This window comes from Oratosquilla oratoria, chromosome 41, assembly GCF_046742065.1.
Source record: "Oratosquilla oratoria isolate Oo_2021 chromosome 41, ASM4674206v1, whole genome shotgun sequence".
NCBI lineage: Eukaryota > Metazoa > Arthropoda > Malacostraca > Stomatopoda > Squillidae > Oratosquilla > Oratosquilla oratoria.
Genome location: NC_134817.1, coordinates 30,164,591 through 30,186,715, shown reverse-complemented (window position 1 = coordinate 30,186,715; position 22,125 = coordinate 30,164,591). Strand labels below are relative to the sequence as shown.

The 22,125-nt window shown below is 42.0% G+C and overlaps 1 protein-coding gene across 21 annotated transcripts in view; it reads left to right on the top strand.

The window, feature by feature from the left end:
* Positions 1-22,125, top strand: part of LOC143021192 (uncharacterized) — a 71,045-nt gene that overhangs the window by 22,879 nt on the left and 26,041 nt on the right. For 18 of the 21 annotated variants that reach the window (XR_012965971.1, XM_076178512.1, XM_076178495.1 and 15 more), the window contains 8 exons: positions 368-840; positions 7,446-7,530; positions 8,940-9,129; positions 13,283-13,385; positions 16,868-17,005; positions 18,117-18,236; positions 20,329-20,403; positions 21,352-21,573. Coding sequence is in view for 20 of the 21 variants with exons in the window: in XM_076178512.1 (XP_076034627.1) it covers positions 368-840; positions 7,446-7,530; positions 8,940-9,129; positions 13,283-13,385; positions 16,868-17,005; positions 18,117-18,236; positions 20,329-20,403; positions 21,352-21,573 (1,406 nt within the window). In the remaining variant the exon portion in view is untranslated. The remainder of the gene's footprint in view (positions 1-367; positions 841-7,445; positions 7,531-8,939; positions 9,130-13,282; positions 13,386-16,867; positions 17,006-18,116; positions 18,237-20,328; positions 20,404-21,351; positions 21,574-22,125) is intronic. The other 3 variants (XM_076178511.1, XM_076178510.1, XM_076178501.1) reach the window with 2 other exon arrangements.

The window sequence follows — 22,125 nt, the reverse complement described above, 5'->3', positions numbered from 1 at the left end:
ATCTGGAGGAGCAACTCCAATGGGCTCACAAAACTTTTTTCAAAACTGGGCCCAAGATCTGTCAATTCCAACTTTATTCCCTCCACCTTTTCACATAAGAAGAGCTGACAACTGGTGATTGCTCTCCTCAACCTGTTACTGTAAGCTGATGACATGTAAACAGTCCCACATTAATACAACACAGACAACAGTCCATTATTTCTCCCCAGAGAGATCTATGGGAGGGCCTGATGATTTACCAGCCACTGTGGGGCTACTCACTGCCACTTGTTGAAGCTCATATCCATGAGTTGGAGAGAAATTTTGTATGTAGTATAATATAATAATCAATGATTTCTTATAGCTAATGATTTTTTTTGTTTATTAGGATGGTCCAGCCGTGCAGTTTGGCAGGAGAACTTGAATGCAGCCCAGGTGCGTAAGTTAAGAGAATTACAAGATGATCTGATGACATGCATGGCTTCCGGTGGTCCTGAATTTCCCTCATCTCCTTCGGATACTGAGGCCCCACCACACTGTGCTGGCAAGGGGTCAGCCTTTGAACCCCTAGAAAATGTATTTATGGATAACATAGTCACCCCTGAACTAGGAAGCAATGTGAAACCCCCTGTGCAAACATGGGTGGAATCTCTGGTTGAGCCATTAGAGGAACCAGGTGTAGTCCTTAGCCCGAGTGTGACTAAACGTGTTCTTGATGCTACAGCTACTAACCCTTTTGTGGAAGAACCTCCTGAGGAAAGAATTGTGATTAATGCTATAGAGGAGGAGGAGAGAGAGCCCACTGTAGATCTGGAGGGATTCTTTAGGAGCCCAGATCCAGATAGCTTCATTGAGGATGAGGTAAGTGTAAATTGGGTCTTTTACATAAAAAGTATGATTAACATTTACTCACATTTTTTATCATCTGTTGTGATATTTCATATGCAGGTTTCAGTCAAGTATTTTGTCATGTAATTTGAGTCTCCAGTTACATGTGGAAATACAATTGAAATTCATTTTTCTTCATCTCAATCTCCTCTTTTCTTCTCCTTTATCTTATTTTTCTTTTTCTCCCCATGTGAAATATTGACTCCATAATTTTTATGCTGACAATATTTTAGGGATTTCATTGACATCTCTGTAGTCCAGAATTACACAGCACCAACATTCTTTTGAAGACTGATCTCTACTCAGAAAAGAAGTTGATCACTTTTAATGCCTTTGTGAGTTGGGTTACCAAATTATATAAAGATGGATTCCTACTGGACCCCAGAACATAATGGTGGATTTTTTAAAGTTATATCCACTAAACTTTATATATGTATTGTCCAAGACATGACCTCCCTTCTATCCATATACCAAGGGCCTTTTTCCCCCTTATAAGTGAGGTAGCAAAGTCCAAATGGATGCACCCATTCCATTCCCATCATTCTTCCCTCTCATCTTAGCTCCACATGGATTTTGATTATTTCTAATAATAATACAAATGATAGCAATTAATACATACATACATATACCAAGGCTTTTTCCCCCTTACAAGGGAGGTAGCCAAAAAGGAAAAGGCATGAAATCATTCCCACCCATTCCATCCCTGAATACACTCCACACCCCTCCACCCTCCCTCTCATCTTAGCACCTCCCGGATGACGGGTCATCCCTGCACCCTGTCCACTGCCCTGGGTCAGAAGCAATATCACAAGACACAGCGCATCCACAGCAAGGCCGCTTCATTAAATTGGCGACCCCCCTCTCCGTCCCCCCATACATAAAAGAAGACGGGGAGAAAATCCCTTTGGGCTGCGTCAAATTTTGCTCACACATACTACCTCACCCCCCATCCCCCTGCCCATTCCACCTCATGCATCACAACATCATCCATATACAACCATTCTCCATTCACCCCTGTCTTCTGTCCTCTCCCGTCCTTCCTCAACAGACATTCTCCTCTTCCCCAAAGCCCCCTTCACCCCATCCATCCATCTCATCCTAGGATGTCCCCTCATGTTCACTCCCTTCACATCTGCCTTCCATACCTCTTTTACTAGTCTTTCTTCACTCATTCTTTCCATGTGTCCAAACCATCCTAATACTCTATCATCAACCCTATCTCCCAACTCCCTTTGTGTAAGAAAAGAATGCTCTTACACTTATGTTGTCCAATTCTCATTATCCATGGAACAGGTTCTCAACATGATACATACATACATACATATACCAAGGCTTTTTCCCCCTTCCAAGGGAGGTAGCCACAAAAGGAAAGGCATAAAAACACTCCCACCCATTTCATCCCTAAATACACTCCACACCCCTCCCACCCTTCCTCTCATCTGAGCACCTCCTGGATGACGGGTCATCCCTGCACCCTGCCCACCGCCCTGGGTCAGAAGCAGTGTCGCAAGACACAGTACATCCACAGCAAGGCCGCTTCATTTAATCGGCGACCCCCCCTCTCCGTCCCCCTTTGCATATAAGGAGAGGACGGGGAGAAATCCCTTCGGGCTGCGTCAAAATTTACTCACACATACTACCCCACCCCACCCCCCACCCCCCGCCTATTCCTCCTCATGCAGTCACAACATCATCCATATACAACCATTCTCCACTCACCTCTGTCTTCCGTCCTCTCCCTTCCTTCCTCAACAGACATTCCCCTCTTCCCCAAAGCCCCCTTCACCCCATCCATCCACCTCATCCTAGGACGTCCCCTCATGTTCACTCCCTCCACATCTGCCTTCCATACCTCTTTTACTAGTCTTTCTTCACTCATTCTTTCCATGTGTCCAAACCATCCTAATATTCTTTCATCAACCCTCTCTCCCAAATCCTTTTTCACCCCTGTTCTCCTCCTCACCTCCTCATGAAGAAAAAAAATCCTTAAAATGTTCAGTTCTTATACACATATTTTTTCTGTATCACACAAATGTACATACATACATACATATACCAAGGCTTTTTCCCCCTTCCAAGGGAGGTAGCCAAAAAGGGAAAGGCATAAAAACACTCCCACCCATTTCATCCCTAAATACTCTCCACACCCCTCCCATTCATCTGAGCACCTCCTGGATGACGGGTCATCCCTGCACCCTGCCCACCGCCCTGGGTCAGAAGCAGTGTCGCAAGACACAGCACATCCACAGCAAGGCCGCTTCATTTAATCACACAAATGTAAAGAAAATTTAATTTTACCAGGCAAAAAGAACTAAATTATTAGTACATCTCATAATAACAAAGAAACGTCACTTTCATCAAGAGAGAACAACAGAATGCATAATCTCTAGTGTCAAATAAAAGATACATCACTTATGAATCTTCTTTGTCAGTAAATATTGTAAAAAAAATCAATAAACAAATGAGTCACACAGGGTCAGTTAGGACTTACAGTGTCACTCCTAAGTGGTGTGAGATTTTTTTATCATAATTTTTTTACATATCTATAATAAAACTAAAGTCATCATAGGCCAGGTTGGGGGGAAAACAACATAATGGCAAAATTAAAAACATACTTGGGATTACAGACACCAATGGTCCACAAAGGTTCGATTGACCGACCTTCCATTCTACTATCCTCTTTAAATCTCTTCTTTACTACCTCCATCACTCACTCTCTTCATTGCAGTATTGTTCTCTTAAACAAAAACAATATTGCAACGGAGAAAGTGAGTCATACAGGGGGTAAAGAACAGATTTAAAAAGGATGATAGAATGGAAGGTCAGTGGAACATTTTTGGGCCATTGGAATCTCTGTAATCCCCTGCATGCTTTGTAAAGTTTGCAGAGATTTCTCCCTGTCTGCTGTTTTTCTGTATGAGAGGGCAGAGAGAGGGGTTGCTGATTAAGTGAAGTGGCCTTGCTGTGGATGTGCTGTATCTAGCTGCATTGTTTCTGACCCAGGCCAGTTGGCAGAAACAGGGATGACCCATCATCCCTAAGGAGCTAAGATGAGTGGGAGGAAAGTGTGGTGGATGGGAGTGGAATGGGTGGTGATGAGATGGGTTGGGGTGGGTATATGCCTTTTGACTTCAGCTTCCTCACTGGTAAGAGGGAAAAGCCCTTGGTGCATAGATAGATAGAATTGTTCACAAGAATAGAAGCATAGACTACTTCGAAAGATGCACTAAATACTTTTTCCATTTTTTTCCTGTCCCTACCCCTTTTCCTTTACCCATCCCCATTTATTTATTATTATTATCATTATTATTTTTTTCTTCTTTTTTTTTTTTTTTTTTTTCTTTTTTTCTTTCTTTCTTTATGAAAATATTAGTTTTATTCCCTTTCTTCATATTCCCTCCCATGCTGTTTTACTATCTTATGCATCAAAAAAACTATGGTGAAACCAAATTCACAATAAAAAAAAGTTCCCAACCCACGCAGGGCCCTCACATGGGGGTGGTATATGCCCAGGGGCAGAACTTTTAGGGGGCAGCAATTCTAGCCTGTATTTGCCACCCACAAAACTAACAACAATAATAAAAAGGAGGTCAAAGATGTCCTGAATATTTTACTGTAATCAACTATTTGTGCATTAGAATCAACAAAATATTAAATATCTTCCCTTATTTTTTCTGCAATAGGGACATTAGATACAAAATTTTACATACATATACATACATATACCAAGGCTGTTTCCCCCTTACAAGGGAGGTAGCCAAAAAGGAAAAGGCATAAAATCATTCCCACCCATTCCATCCCTGAATACACTCCACACCCCTCCACCCTCCCTCTTATCTTAGCACCTCCTGGATGATGGGTCATCCCTACACCCTGTCCACTGCCCCGGGTCAGAAGCAGTGCCGCAAGACACAGCACATCCACAGCAAGGCCGCTTCATTAAATCGGCGACCCCCCCTCTCCGTCCCCCCATGCATAAAAGGAGAAGACGGGGAGAAATCCCTTTGGGCTGCGTCAAATTTTGCTCACACATACTACCTCACCCCCCATCCCCCCGCCCATTCCACCTCATGCATCACAACATCATCCATATACAACCATTCTCCATTCACCCCTGTCTTCTGTCCTCTCCCGTCCTTCCTCAACAGACATTCCCCTCTTCCCCAAAGCCCCCTTCACCCCATCCATCCACCTCATCCTAGGACATCCCCTCATGTTCACTCCCTCCACATCTGCCTTCCATACCTCTTTTACTAGTCTTTCTTCACTCATTCTTTCCATGTGTCCAAACCATCCTAATACTCTTTCATCAACCCTATCTCCCAACTCCCTTTCCACCCCCGTTCTTCTCCTCACCTCATTTCTCACTCTATCTAGCCTAGTAACCCCCATCATACTTCTCAGACACCTCATCTCAAAAAATTTAAATCTATTAAATTATCTTGCAAGCCAATAGCTACAACTTCTACATACATACATATACCAAGGCTTTTTCCCCCTCACAAGGGGGGTAGCCAAAAAGAAAAAGGCACAAAATCACTCCCACCCACTCCATCCCCGAACACACTCCACACCCGTCCACCCTCCCTCTTATCTTAGCACCTCCTGAATGACAGGTCATCCCTGCACCTTGTCCACTGCCCTGGGTCAGAAGCAGTGTCGCAAGACACAGCACATCCACAGCAAGGCCGCTTCATTAAATCGGCAACCCCCCCTCTCCGTCCCCCCATTGCATAAAATGAGAGGACGGGGAGAAATCCCTTCGGGCTGCGTCAAATTTTGCTCACACATACTACCCGCCCATTCCACCTCATGCAATCACAACATCATCCATATACAACCATTCTCCATTCACCCCTGTCTTCTGTCCTCTCCCGTCCTTCCTCAACAGACATTCCCCTCTTCCCCAAAGCCCCCTTCACCCCATCCATCCACCTCATCCTAGGACGTCCCCTCATGTTCACTCCCTCCACATCTGCCTTCCACACCTCTTTTACTAGTCTTTCTTCACTCATTCTTTCCATGTGTCCAAACCATCCTAATACTCTTTCATCAACCCTATCTCCCAGCTCCTTTTCCACCCCTGTTCTCCTCCTCACCTCCTCATTTCTCACTCTATCTAGCCTAGTAACCCCCATTATACTTCTCAGACACCTCATCTCAAACACATTCAAACTCCTTCTCTCTTCTTCTCTTATGTTCCATGTTTCTGCCCCATACAGTGCTGTTGGCACAATCACTCCTTCATACAGTCTCCTCTTAGCATCCATTCCCAAATTTCTATTCCTCATTACACTCTTTAATCCACCAAGGCATTTACTCGCTTCTCTCAATCTACATTCTACCTCCACTTTCACTCCACCTTTCCCTGCCACATTTGCACCCAAGTATCTAAAACTATCCACTTCCTCCAGTCACTCTCCCTTAATGCTCACTTCCAGTCTACTGCCACTTTCACCCCTTGTACATCTCATCACCTTACTTTTACCCACATTTATCTTTAGCTTTCTTCTATCACATACTCTCCCAAACTCTGCCACCAACTTCCTCAATCCCTCCTCCGATCCTGCCACAAGCACAGTGTCGTCCGCAAACAACAGCTGGCTCACCTCCCACTTTTCTCCATTTTCTTTAACCATCTCCAATCCCTTGCCCACTACCCTTGCATTTACCTCTCGCACCACCCCATCCATGTATAAGTTGAACAGCCAGGGCGACATAACGCATCCTTGACGAAGTCCCACCTTTACCTCGAACCACTCACTCTCTCCATTTCCAATCCTGACACAAGCTCTACTACTCTCATTAAAACTCTTGACAGCTCCTAGAAGCTTTCCTCCTATCCCGTATATCTGCATAACCTCCCACAGTGCCTTCCTGTCTACCCTATCATAAGCCTTTTCCAGATCCATAAAAGCCCAAAAAACATCCTTCCCCTTTCCTATAGCTTTCTCACATATCTGTCTTACCACAAAGATCTGATCTACACAACCTCTACCTGTCCTAAATCCACACTGTTCCTCACCAATTACTCCTTCTGTTCCTCTCCTAATCCTCTCAATCAAGACCCTCCCATAAGCCTTCCCAACTACACTCAACAAGCTAATCCCTCTGAAACTACTACATTCACACTTGTCCCCTTTTCCCTTGTAAAGAGGAACTTCTACATAGAAAAGAAAAATGATTAAGTTTGACTCAGAATATCTACATTTTCTTTTTCATTTGTTTACCCATGGTCAGTTGATTTGTGGTTTTGGCAGAGGTGGCATTTAGGCATGTAAGGGCTCTGCCCCCACCATCACCACTACCTTCAGTCAGCCTTACCTCCTTTCACACCTTGATATACATTACCCCTTTCACTACATTTTTTCACTACTTCTACTTTGTCTTTAATATGCATCATGTTTTTTCAGAAACATAATAGCTTAAGTATGTGTGTTGATAGATAATGCCATGATTTCTTTTCACAGCATTTCTGAATCATTTATTCATTATAATTGAAAGCAAGAATTAAGAAATTACTGATTGTTTTCATTATGATACTGCTTAGGACTTACGTGTTACACCTCTTTTTCAAGGTTCTCGACAAGTTAACGCTGGAGAATGAAGACCTAAGAAATGAGATGGAATACTTGCAGGAATCCAAAATCGATCCAATCAAAAGTAAGTTAATTTCACTGAAGAGGAGTAAATCAGACATGACTTGTTGATGAAATGTGCCCCATGTACAGAAATCTCATTCTTTATACAATGTAAAGTGCCTTTTCTTGTGTTTACCATAAGTCAGTTTATGGATAGGTTGTGTGGTGCTCCCACCTTGTTTGTTTATCTAACTGGAGTACAGGAAAGGTGCTGTGATCATGATAGGGTCTGAGGATTGTTGTCAGCCATTGTGGGGCTGCAGGTTGTCAGTATTTAGAAATTAAGCCAGCAATTATTATTATATACAGGTAGCTTATTCTGAACTTTGTCATTTCAAGCCAACCACAATACAGTCAATAAGCCTTTATGTTGCCCAAGGTCTCTTGCAAGAGTCCCATGGCTCCCAGGTAATCAGCCACAGCCACCAAATTGGTCCATAAGTCACTTGGAAGAATTATTGTGTTGATATCTGGGTAGGATTAAGGTAGGGCAGATTGTACTTGTGGTCAAACCCAGTATGGGTTAGTATTGTCTTCTTGCTGGATGATGACCTGAACAGTCATTCTGATGTGGTTCTTGCTTCTTTTGAGATGTATTTTTCTGTGGTGCTGGCTAACATCTGAAAGGGTAGTTGGTAGTAGGTCTTGGAGTGTGTGTGTGTGTTTTTTTTTTTTTTTCTCTTCTTTTTCTTTTTATAATATCTGTATAGATGTGTTTTGTGGTACTGTTGGAAGGGCAGATGCTGGAACACCAATCTCCTTATATTGATAACAGAAATAGAAAAAAAGAGATAAGTTAGTAGAAAGCAATAGTGAAGGTTAAGTTAGTTACATGGCCCAATACTCAGGGCTGTACATCTGCAGAGGGGGGGCGGATGTAATGGTACATTTCTGCTGGGAACTGTCAAGGTCTTCTCTTTTGGAGTACCCTTTTCATCTCAGTCAACAGTGCTGCCACATTGTGTATCACCACCACTGTACATTAAGTGCATATTTACAACAGTCTGTACTGCTGCATAATTAACCCCCCTCTTCTCATATTGCATCCCAGGGGTACATGCATACATACATATAACAAGGGCTTTTTCCCCCCATACAAGAGAGTTAGCCAAAACCAAAAGGTATAATTCCTCTCCCACACCAGTCCCATTCACTTCACCACCCCACCCTCCCTCCCTCTTTTCTTGGCTTCTCCTGGATGATGGGTAATCCCAGGGATAGCTCAGATTTATACAATTTTGCCTCTGGCATGCCACGGTTAGCTGAAAACATTGGGAAAAGCTACTTGTGTGTAAATATTGACAGATGGGTCTCCAGTCCGCATGATTGTCCATTGTAAATCATTGTATTGTTCATAGAATCTCATGATTTACAGTAAATGCCTTTCTTCTCACACAACATGCTTATTTTGTGAATTATTTATTTCCACAGTTAAGGGCAAAGAAGGAAAACAAGCTAGACATCTACGGGAACAGATAAGCCAAGTCCTCACAGAGAATGAAGAACTTCGCTTGGCTGCTTCTCGGCTACAGTTTGCTGAATTGCCTGGAGGAGACAAAACAGCATTCAATGATGCTGTGCAACAGAACTACCAGCTCAGACTTGGTGTTGGGAAACTCACGTAAGTGCTGGAAAGGCATATATTGTGATGATTATTGTGTTGAAAAATTCATGAGTTTGATATCACGTATTTATCTTAGTCAAGCTGATACTCATACAGCCACCTCTCCTTTTCTGAGATGGAAGGGGTCCCTGAATGGGTTTTGTATTCAATTGGCAATTTCTGACAGGTATATCAGAAGAAACACCACATAAGAATGGAGCCTTTATTAGTATGACATTTCACTTATGGAAGCTTTATTAAGCACTTAATAAAGCTCTAACACATGAAATGTCATATTAATAAAGGATCCATCCTCACACAGTGTTCCATTTGATAAATGGGTTTCCTTTACTTTTGATATGAGTGTGTTCATACTTGGCCACCCCCTCATCAATCAATCTTTTGCCCAGTTCTCCCTAGCAGGAAACCCATAACTCAGTAAATTGGCCCACAGCCACTGATTCAAACCATAAGTCACACAGTTAGGTTTTGTGGAGATATATGGAATGAGGAAATGCGAGATAGTGAAACATAATGTGGTTTTCCTCTGTGTAGTTACTTAAATATATTTTAGAGATGGTAAGTTGTTGTAGATGTTTGAGTTTTTCTCTTTTTCTGTATATACAAGGGAAAAGGGTACAAATGTGAGTGTAGTAATTTCAGAGGGATCAGCTTGTTAAGTGTAGTTGGGAAGGCTTATGGGAGGGTCTTGATTGAGAGGATTAGAAGAGGAACAGAGAGAGTAATTGGCAAGGAACAGTGTGGGTTTAGGACAGGTAGGGGTTGTGTAGATCAGGTTTTTGTGGTAAGACAGATATGTGAGAAAGCTATAGGAAAAGGTAAGGATGTTTTTTGGGGCTTTTATGGATCTAAAAAAGGAAGGATGGGAGAGGACAGAAGATAGGGGTGAATGGATGTGCTGTGTCTTGTGACACTGCTTCTGACCCAGAACAGTGGACAAGATGCAGGGATGACTCGTCATCCAGGAGGTGCCAAGATGAGAGGGAGGGTAGAGGGGAGTGGAGTATGTAGGGGATGGAATGAGTGGGAGTGGTTTCTATCCCTTTGTCTTTTGGCTTCCTCCCATGTACATACATACATACATACATACATACATAAACCAAAGGCTTCTTTCCCCCTTACACGGGAGGTAGCCAAAAAGAAAAAGGCATAGAAACCACTCCCACCCATTCCATCCCCTACATACCCCACTACCCTCCACCCTCTTCCCACCCCATGTAAGGGGGAAAAAGCCTTTGGTATATGTATGTATGTACATTCATACATACATATACCAAAGGCTTTTTCCCCCCTTACACGGGGGGTAGCCAAAAAGAAAAAGGCATAGAATTCACTCCCACATATTTCATTTCCCATATATTCCAGCTTTCCTCCTATCCTATATATCTGCAATACCTCCCACAGTGCCCTCCTATCTACCCTGACATAAACCTTTTTTACATACATACAACGGCAAGGGATTGGAGATTGTTAAAGAAAATGGAGAAAAGTGGGAGGTGAGCCAGCTGTTGTTTGCGGACGACACTGTGCTTGTGGCAGGATCGGAGGAGGGATTGAGGAAGTTGGTGGCAGAGTTTGGGAGAGTATGTGATAGAAGAAAGCTAAAGATAAATGTGGGTAAAAGTAACGTGATGAGATGTATAAGGGGTGAAAGTGGCAGTAGACTGGAAGTGAGCATTAAGGGAGAGCGACTGGAGGAAGTGGATAATTTTAAATACTCGGGTGCAAATGTGGCAGGAAAAGGTGGAGTGAAGGTGGAGGTAGAATGTAGATTGAGAGAAGCGAGTAAATGCCTTGGTGGATTAAAGAGGAATAGACATTTGGGAATGGATGCTAAGAGGAGACTATATGAAGGAGTGATTGTGCCAACAGCACTGTATGGGGCAGAAACATGGAACATAAGAGAAGGAGTTTGAATGTGTTTGAGATGAGGTGTCTGAGAAGTATAATGGGGGTTACTAGGCTAGATAGAGTGAGAAATGAGGAGGTGAGGAGGAGAACAGGGGTGGAAAAGGAGGTGGGAGATAGGGTTGATGAAAGAATATTAGGATGGTTTGGACACATGGAAAGAATGAGTGAAGAAAGACTAGTAAAAGAGGTATGGAAGGCAGATGTGGAGGGAGTGAACATGAAGGGACGTCCTAGGATGAGGTGGATGGATGGGGTGATGGGGGCTTTGGGGAAGAGGGGAATGTCTGTTGAGGAAGGACAGGAGAGGACAGAAGACAGGGGTGAATGGAGAATGGTTGTATATGGATGATGTTGTGATTGCATGAGGTGGAATGGGCAGGGGGATGGGGGGTGAGGTAGTATGTGTGAGCAAAATTTGACGCAGCCCGAAGGGATTTCTCCCCGTCCTCTCCTTTTATGCAATGGGGGGACGGAGATGGGGGGTCGCCGATTTAATGAAGCGGCCTTGCTGTGGATGTGCTGTGTCTTGCGACACTGCTTCTGACCCAGGGCAGTGGACAAGGTGCAGGGATGACCCGTCATCCAGGAGGTGCTAAGATAAGAGGGAGGGTGGAGGGGTGTGGAGTGTATTCAGGGATGGAATGGGTGGAAATGATTTTATGCCTTTCCCTTTTTGGCTACCTTCCTTGTAAGGGGGAAAAAGCCTTGGTATGTGTATGTATGTATGTACATACATTGAAAAATGTATGTATGCAAAAAAAGGTTTATGTCAGGGTAGATAAGAAGGCACTGTGGGAGGTATTACAGATATATGGGATAGGAGGAAAGCTTTTAAGAGCAGTCAAGAGTTTTTACGAGAGTAGTAGAGCATGTGTCAAGATTAGAAATAGAGAGAGTGAGTGGTTTGAGGTAAAGGCGGGACTTCATCAATTTATACATGGATGAGGTGATGCGAGAGGTAAATGCAAGGGTGGTGGGTCAGGGATTGGGGATGGTTAAAGATGGAGAAAAATGGGAGATAAGCCAGCTGTTGTTTGTGGAGTATTAAGAGAGACTGGAGGAAGTGGATATTTTTAGTTACTTGGGTGCAAATGTGGCAGAAAATGGAGGAATGGAGGTGGAGGTAGAATGTAGATTGAGAGAAACGAGTAAATGCCTTGGTGGATTAAAAAGTGTAATGAGAAATAGACATTTGGGAATGGATGCTAAGAGGAGATTGTATGAAGGAGTGATTGTGCTGACAGCACTGTATGGGGCAGAAACATGTAACATAAGAGAGGAAGAGAGAAGGAATTTGAATGTGTTTGAGATGAGGTGTCAGAGAAGTATGATAGGGGTTACTAGGCTAGATAGAGTGAGAAATGAGGAGGTTAGGAGGAGAACAGGGATTGGAAAGGGAGTTGGGAGATAGGGTTGATGAAAGAGTATTAGGATGGTTCGGATACATGGAAAGAATGAGTGAAGAAATACTAGTAAAAGAGGTGTAGACGGATGTGGAAAGAGTGAACATGAGGGGGCAACCTAGGATGAGATGGATAGATGGGGTAAAAGGGGCCTTGGGGAAGAGGGAAATGTCTGTTGAGGAAGGACAGGAGAGGACAGAAGACAGGGGTGAATGGAGAATGGTTGTATATGGATGATGTTGTGATCCATGAGGTGGAAAGGGTGGGGGATGGGGAAGTATGTGTGAGAAAAATTTTACTCAGCCCGAAGGGATGTCTCCCCGTCTTCTCCTTTTCTGCATAAGGGGACAGAGAGAGCAGGTGTCGCCAGTTTAATAAAGTGGCTTTGCTATGAATGTGCTGTCATGCGACACTGCTTCTGGCCCAGAGCAGTGGACAAGATGCAGGGTCCAGGAGGTGCCAAGATAAAAGGAGGGAAATGGGTGGAGGGGAGTGGAGTTTGATAGGGATGGAATGGGTGGGAGTGGTGAAAAAAGCCTTTGGTATATGTATATATGTATGTTCTTTGGAGATGGTTTTGGTTTTAGTGCATCCTGTTAGTATTCTTAATTCTTTTGTTTTGTGTAGTTGGTAGAGATTGATTGATTGGTTGATTGTAGAGATCTGTGAGCAGATCTGAGAACTATTGTTAGCCACTATGGGGCTGCAGGTTCACAGTCAGTGAAACTCAGGGTAGCAGTCATTATTATTATTAGAAAAACTACAGCTTTTATAAATAGAAAAAAAAAATGGGTAAAGGTATAACTTATATTTATTAAACCTCTTTTCTTCCATAGTCACTTGGGACCAGATATCAACTCGCTGAAAAACTCTCTGAATGAACTGGAGACTCAGAATCAAGATCTACGAATGTATGTAGGAAAGCTTCGATACCAACAGGTGAGTACATTTTAATCCTAATGAATATCTTAATGTCTTTCATAAATTATTCTTGTCCCCCATTAATCTATGAAAGCATACAAAAGTTTCTCTTGTTATGAGTAGAATGTTTGACATTGGGTAGAAGAAAATCGTTTACAAAAAAAATGCCTGAAACTGTTTCAGGGTTATTTGAGATACAAAATATATTGCTAAACCCACAAAGTTTCTATAATGTATTCTAGAAAAAAACACAGAATTTTCCTAAAGATCGTTAAAATCATCTGACATTAGGCAGAACAAATTACTTAAAGAAAAACCAATATATCCAAGGTTCATGGGCAGTATCTATGAAGTCATGCTTGCTATACTTTTTATGTAAACCTTTTATCTAATAATTTCATACATTATTTCCTTGCATGACTCACATTTTAATTAAGTTTTAATGTTCATAAACTTGTTCGAGAAAGTATGAAGTTAAGGGCCAATGATGGGTACATTAATGCAGTGGTCTGAAGAGATAGATGTCAGAGAAAATAATCTCCTTGCCACCCATCTTCAGAGCCTGTCATTGCCTTCACCTCTGTCTGGAGACACAGCCTCCTGACACTCATTCTCTGGACTTGTCCCAAGATCTCATGTCTGTCAACTCCAAATGTATTTCTTCCACCTTTTCATATAAGGAGAACTGACAACTAGCAATTGCTCTCTTCCTACAACTGCTATAATCCAGTGACCTACAAACAGTCCAACACTCACACAACACAGACAACAGTCCAGTGGTTTCTTCCCAGAGAGATCTGTGGGAGGGATCAGTAACTGCTGCCAGCCATTATGGAACTGCAGGTTTCCAGTCAGTGAAAATCAAGGCAATAGATAATGTTGCTATTATTCTAATGTTAGTAATATTGACCAAATCAAGTGTCTTGCAGCATTGCTTTTGACCTAGGGCAGTGGGTGGAATACAGGGGTGACCCATCATCATCAACAAGGAGCTAAGATGAGAGGGAGGAAAGGGTGGTGGAGAGGAGTGGGTGCATCCCTCTTGACTTGTCCACCTCTCTTGGTATATACGAGGTATGAACAATAAGTGATGAGAAATTTTCAGGAGAGATATTTATTATTTTGATAAGCTTACAAAACTTTGTCTCCTTCAAAATAATGGCCTCTTAGATCTACACACTTCTGCGGACATCTCTCCCAATCCCAAAAGATCTCCTCAAAGTCCTTCTTCAGTAGTTCCTTCAGATAATTTTCTGATGCCTCTTTCAGTTCCTGTGTAGACTGGAATCTGACTCCCCTGAGACTGTCTTTAATGCATGGGAAGAGGAAGAAGTCACAAGGGGCCAGGTCAGGGCTGTTGTCCATCCACATGGGGAAGAAGCTCTTCTTCCTTATCTTCTCCCAGAACCTTTGCAGAATTTTTTTAAAGTAATACTTATTATTGACATTTTGACTCTCAGGAACCCATTCAATGTGAATGAATTCCTTGGAGTCAAAGAAAGGAATGACTATGACCTTCTTGTGACCAGCTCATCTTTGCCTTCTTGGGCCTGGGGGATGATGTGTGCTTCCACTGGGCACTCTGACATTTGCTCTCAGGATCATAGGTGAACACCCAACTATTGTTGCAAGTTACTACCTTATTCAGGAAACCTGAATCAGCTGCTATCATATCAAGAATGTCAGTGCAACATTCAGTACGAAACTGCCTCTGGTCGTTGGAGAGAATCTTTGGTACGAACTTGATACATACTTTGTGGAGCTTGAAATCTTCAGTCAGAATTGTATCCACTGTGCCAATACTAATACCAACAGCTTCAGATATCATCCTCACAGTTATTTGACAGTCTTGCACCACAAACCCTTGCACTTTCTCAATGGTTGCCTCCTTTTGTGCACTATTCAGTGCTCCAAATCTGGGTTTATCCTCAACCTGGTCATTTCCTTCAGGAAATCTTTTAAACCATGTATAGAAAATGGATTTATTTATCAGTTCATCCCCATAGGCCTCCTCTAACATCCCACAAGCTTCTTAATTGCTTTTCTTAAGTTTAACACAAAATTTGATGGTGTAACATTCCACCGTGTTTCCCTGCATCTTGTCAAGTGATGACAGACTGGCAAACTGGATCAAACTGGATCCACAACGTACATCACCTCACTCAAACCTAAAGACATAGAAATGTGCCAATTAGTCATTTATAGACAATATGGCTGTTCAACTTATACATGGATGGGGTAGTGCGAGAGGTAAATGCAAGGGTAGTGGGTCAGGGATTGGAGATGGTTAAAGAAAATGGAGAAAAGTGGGAGGTGAGCCAGCTGTTGTTTGCGGATGACACTGCGCTTGTGGCAGGATCGGAGGAGGGATTGAGGAAGTTGGTGACAGAGTTTGGGAGAGTGTGTGATAGAAGAAAACTGAAGATAAATGTGGGTAAAAGTAAGGTGATGAGATGTACAAGGGGTGAAAGTGGCAGTAGTCTGGAAGTGAGCATTAAGGGAGAGCGACTGGAGGAAGTGGATAGTTTTAAATACTCGGATGCAAATGTGGCAGGAAAAGGGGGAGTGAAGGTGGAGGTAGAATGTAGATTGAGAGAAGCGAGTAAATGCCTTGGTGGATTAAAAAGTGTAATGAGGAATAGACATTTGGGAATGGATGCTAAGAGGAGACTATATGAAGGAGTGATTGTGCCAACAGCACTGTATGGGGCAGAAACATGGAACATAAGAGAGGAGGAGTTTGAATGTATTTGAGATGAAGTGTCTGAGAAGTATGATAGGGGTTACTAGGCTAGATAGAGTGAGAAATGAGGAGGTGAGGAGGAGAACAGAGGTGGAAAGGGGGTTGGGAGATAGGGTTGATGAAAGAGTATTAGGATGGTTTGGACACATGGAAAGAATGAGTGAAGAAAGACTAGTAAAAGAGGTATGGAAGGCAGATGTGGAGGGAGTGAACATGAAGGGACGTCCTAGGATGAGGTGGATGGATGGGGTGAAGAGGGGAATGTCTGTTGAGGAAGGACGGGAGAGGACAGAAGATAGGGGTGAATGGAGAATGGGCAGTGGACAAGGTGCAGGGATGACCCGTCATCCAGGAGGTGCTAAGATGAGAGGGAGGGTGGATGGGTGTGGAGTGTATTCAGGGATGGAATGGGTGGGAATGATTTTATGCCTTTTCCTTTTTGGCTACCTCCCTTGGAAGGGGGAAAAAGCCTTGGTATATGTATGTATGTATGTACTTCACAATGAAGTAGCTTTTTGATAGAATGATAATTAATGCCTCTCCTGAAATATTCTCATTACTTATTGAGCATACCTCATAGATAGAACAGTGATCAATTGTGGAATGGGTGGAGAATTGGTATGTGCCTTGGTTGGCTACCTCCTGTTTGAAGAAGCCTTTTGGTATATAAATAGATGATATAGTAACCAGTATGATAGTCTTGTTATGTTATGGTTCCATGATCAGGTCAATATCAGTGGTTATTTTCTTTGAGCAGCAACCAATGCCTCGAGAACTGAATGTTGTGGCACGAGAACTAGAAGGACTCAAACAACAAGTCAAAGAGGCATCGCGTCAGAAGAACGTCCCACCCAGCGTAACAAATGCAAAATCTTATTCTTCATACATGTCTCAGGTAATAACTTACAGCTTTGTTCGTAATGTAAAAGGGGTTGCCTTAGTTTTCAGATTATATACTCTCATCTACTCTATAAATTTTTTCAAGTGGATGAAGGGGAGTGTCGCCATGTAACGAAGAAGTCATGGTAAATCAGTACCAGCTGTCAAGCTCTGGCGTGAAAGTGTTGTGTCTTGCTGCATTACCTTTGACCTGAGCAGTGTGGTGGGGGGACAAGGATGAACCTTCATCCAAGAGGGACTGTAATGAAAGGGGTGCCAAATGGGCATGAGATGGGTGTAATAGACGTTTTGGTATGTGTATGTATGTTTGTACACACACACCCACGACTCAGTGGTGGGGTTGGTAGAGTCCCAGACCATCAGTACGGCGGTACCGGGGGTACTGGGTTCGAATCCTGCCCAGGGCTGAAATTATTTCAGTATCACTGCGCTTTGAGTCATTACTCCAACTCTCGTGGGTGGGGAGTTGGGGGTGTGTGTGCGTGTAAGGTCATAGCATTACCCATAGATCGGTCATATGAGCTCTGAGCTCTCTTCCGGGAGGGAAATAGCTGTCGATCACGAGTCCAACACATGATCCAAAGACCAAGGTGAAAGGTGAATCACACACACATATATATATCTTTTGCTCTCTCTCTTTCTCCTCTCTCTCTCTCTGTCTGTCTGTCTGTCTGTCTATCATGCATGAATACACTTCAATATATTTCATCACTAGTCAGGAGTCTTTATATTTTCCTGCTCTTGGGTTATCTAGGTTACACAACTACTTTAGCTTATGATACTTGCACTTTTCTGCACATTTAATGATAATAATATTTATAGTATACAGTATATTCTTTAGCAGTCAGTTTTCCCTGTTTGGTTTGAAGTGAATACTAAAATAGAGTTTATTTGGTCGTGCAGTGTGTATATGATTGGATTGCACTGAAAGTGTACTTGTAATACTGATATTAATCTAGTGCATCCATATTTCATGTATTCGTTTTATCTTTTGAAAACTGCAAAGGCTGCTTATATATGTATGCTTAACGAAGTTCTAGGGGAGTTTTCTTTCATTGCATGATTGTTATTCATTACACAAGTAATATAGAAGTTGTAACTGCTAGGTTTTGTCTGCAATGACATCCCTTGAGGAATTTGGTGAAGCTGGGGTTGCTGGCAAGATACAAATAGCCACAGATGTCTTTACTGAAATGGTCCCAGATACTGTCAAACTCTCCCCTCAGGTCAGTTTTATTTCTTCTTTATTTTTCTGTATCCATCAGGCATCCTGTGTTTCCACTGTAGATGCGATAATGTTCTCATCCCATACAACCTAAGTTAATCCCTATATCATGCCATTTAAAAACAAAAGGCATGTCAGGTCAGTTTTATTCCTTTTTTATTTTTGTTTATTTGTCAGCCATCCTATGTTTCCAATGTAGATGATTTCTTCCTTTCCTACATCATAGATTAACTTTTCTACCATGCCACTCCAAAACAATGGCATGTTAGGTCTTTTTAGTTATTTCTTTATTTTTCTTTAATCTTTGGTTATCCTGTTTCCACCTAAGATATTTTAATGTTCTCTATCTAATACAACTTAACCCATATACCATGCCTTTCCAGAACAAATGGCATGCCAGAAAGGTATTTGAATGTTGTGTTTTGCCTGATTGTATTTACATGATAAGGGGAAAGGGCATCTAGTATATAAAAAGGAATGTATATATGATTTCAATGTACAAGATAGATGTTAAGCTTGTGAGATCCCTTATCTTTGTCTCCATTTGTCAAACTCATTTATGTTGTCCAACGGACTGTTTCATGTAATTCATTCCACAATTTTTTTTTTTCTTTCTTTCTTTATTGTCCCATAAACTTAGATTTTGTTTATCAATCTTATCCATACCTTTCACTAAGTTTTAAAGACAGGAATTATGTTGCCTCTCCCTTTTCATTTCTTTAGTGTGGACAAATTTTTCTTGTTTAACCTTTCCTCACATGATCTGTCAACCAGGCTGGGAATTGTTTAAGGTGCAACCATATGTTCTCTAATTTTTATATATCTTTCCTCTTGTGTGGGGGACCACACACTACCATGTATTCCAGTTTATGACTGCTGTAAGAGGGAAGGAAAAGTGGCAAGAGAATTGGGTATCTGTGGATAGATGCAAAGAGAAGACTATATGAAGGGTGCAATTGTGCCCACATCATTGTATAGTGCACAAAGGGAGACAGAAAGGAATTTTTTTAATTTGTTTGAGAAGTATGGTTGGGGTTATGAGAAATGAGGAGGTGAGGAGAGCAGGGGTGGAAAGTGAACTGGCAGACACAGACAGAGTTGATGAAAAAAATATCGGTATGGTTTGGGCACAGAAAAAAAAAGATAAAAAAAAAAGATTTTGTTTGTATGGATTGTTCATTGTAATTTTCACCTTGCTTTTACATGATGCCCTCTCTTTGAGAATCTACTTTATTGTCATCTCTGTCTCTGTCTCCCACTCTTGCCCTCTCTCTCTCTCCCCCACTCTCCCCTACTCTCAGTCTCTCCCACTCTCTCCCCAACTCTCCCCTCCTCTCAATCTCTCACTCTATATCTCTTTCACCCCTTCTATCTCTCCCTCATCTCCCTCCTCTCTCCCTCCCCTCTTTCACTCTCCCCTCTCACAATCTCCCCTCTCTCTCTTTCTCTCCCTCCCCCAGGTCTGCTCTCTCTCTCTCTCTCTCTCTCTCTCTCTCTCTCTCTCTCTCTCTCTGTCTCCTTCTCTCCTTTCTTTCTCTCTCCTTTCTTTCCCTCTCCTCTCTCTCTCCCTCTCTCACTCTTTCTATCTCTCTCTCTCTCCTCCCTCTCTCTCCTCCCTCTCTCTCTTTCTCTCCCTCCCCCCTTTCTTCTCTCTCTCTCTTTCCCTCTTTCTTTCTCTGTCTCCACACTCTCTCGCTGTCTCCTCCCCTTTCTTTCTCTCCTCTCTTTCCCTCTCCTCTCTCTCCCTCTCTCACTCTATCTCTCTTTCTCTCCTCCCTCTCTCACTCTTTCTATCTCTCTTTCTCTCCTCTCTCTCTCTCCTCTCTCTCTCTCTCTCTCTCTCTCTCTCTCTCTCTCTCTCTCTCTCTCTCTCCCTCTCTCACTCTATCTCTCTTTCTCTCCTCCCTCTCTCACTCTTTCTATCTCTCTCTCTCTCTCTCTCTCTCTCTCCTAATACTCTCAGTTTGAATTAGATTTAAAGGACAAGTTGACTAAAACACAGATTGATCTGTCTTGACATCCAGCTTCGTTGGAGGATTAGTTGGATTTATCACTGATTAGAACTTTGAATTCAGCTGCTTATGTCTTTCCAGGTATCATCAAAGCTAAGCATAGCCCGAACAAAATTCAGAGATATAAGAGAGTCACTGGGAGAGAAATGGAAACAGGTATGTTAAATGGCTGCTTTCTGATTTGTACTAAATTTCCCAATTGTGTATGATATTAATCTTTGTATGTATCAAAGATTTATCTTCTTTGGAGTGTGTAACTGTTTGTAGTATGCGAAAGAAGAATGTCATCACCATGTTCCCATAGAGAGCAACTAGATGGGATGGAGTGTATATTTACCTAGCTGTAGGATACACACATTTAGTTGCCTTTTATGAAATGTATGGAACTATGGTAATGGCATTCTATACCAATAGAAAACATACACACACACACAAATCTAAATATGATAATTGGAAATCAAAGATATAGATTAAATTGAAACCATACATGAATTTGAGTCTAGGTATGTTAGAAAATTAGAGAATAGGAGATAGGACCCAATTAGGTAATTACAATTAGATAGGTATACACATACACAAACTGTGGGTGTGTGCTAGAGATCTCCTGTCTGTATTTTTCTCTCGCAAAGATTTGAGGTATGAGAGGGTCTGGAAGAACTCCAACCAGAACTCTAGTAATTAGGTCATTGATTATGCATGGATGTGGTATGAATGAGAGCAAAAGAGAAGATGTTGTTAGTCAGTTTGTGAGAAGAAAGATGGATGTATAAGCAATGAATGAAATTAAATTGAGTTGTAGTTTGATCTTGCAACACAGTTACACTATGTCTCCAAGAATCCATCAGTCATGCAAATTGAGAGTTATTTGTGTATTCTATCACTGGTAACTAGTTCTTATGTCATGTGAAAAGAATGAGTGAGACAGGAATGAATGGTGAAAATTTTTCTTTCCCATGCCTAGCTTTCCCTGTGTTACAATTTTACTTTAAACTGGAAGGAAAATGTGCCTTCTTCCCAGCCATTTTGTTCTGGTGTATTTTTATATGTAAACACACTCTAATTACTTGCCAAATATTACATGTTTTTCTTTCTCTTCTTGATTAGGTTAAACTCCTGAGCCAACCTGAATATATTGCAGTTCAGGGCAAAAACACCCTCTCCAAGATGAACAGGGTTATCGTCAATGTGGTCAACAAAATGAAAGAAATTGGTCAATCCACCATCCTGAAAAGAGGCAAAGCCACAATTGACAAGACAATCAGCGTTCTTTCTGACAGACTTGCCATGCTTAGTGATCAGTTTGATAAGACATGGACTACACTTGAGGTGAGCACACATTGTACATATTTCACTAATTAATAGGGGGAAATCTATTGAAGGGAGTCAAACATTTTTATATAACTAGTGGGGAGAGGTGGTGAATGGGAGTGAAGTATGGGAGTATGAAATGGATGGGAGTAGATTTATGCCTTTTACTTTGGCTACCTCCCTTGTAAGGGGGGGGAAAAAACATTGATATATGTATGTAGTAGGGCAGAGTAGTGGTGAGAGAGTAGAGGTGGAAAAAGAGCTGTTGGATATGGTAGACTGCAGTGGTTTTAGCATATTGAAAGAATGAGAAAAAAAAAAAAAATTAGGAAAAGCAAATCTGGATAGAGTGAGCTTGAGAGGAGGACCAAGAATGAAGTTGGTGGATGGGATAATGGAGGAGCTTTGAAGGCAAGAAGAATGTCTTGTCAAGGATGAAACTGAAAAAGGTAGGGGTAAATGGAGAGTGGTAGTTAACCTATTCTATAAGATGATGCCTACATGGGCATCATGAGGTGCAAGTGTGTATACAACGATGTTGGTATTGGCGTCATGATTATATTTATTTTG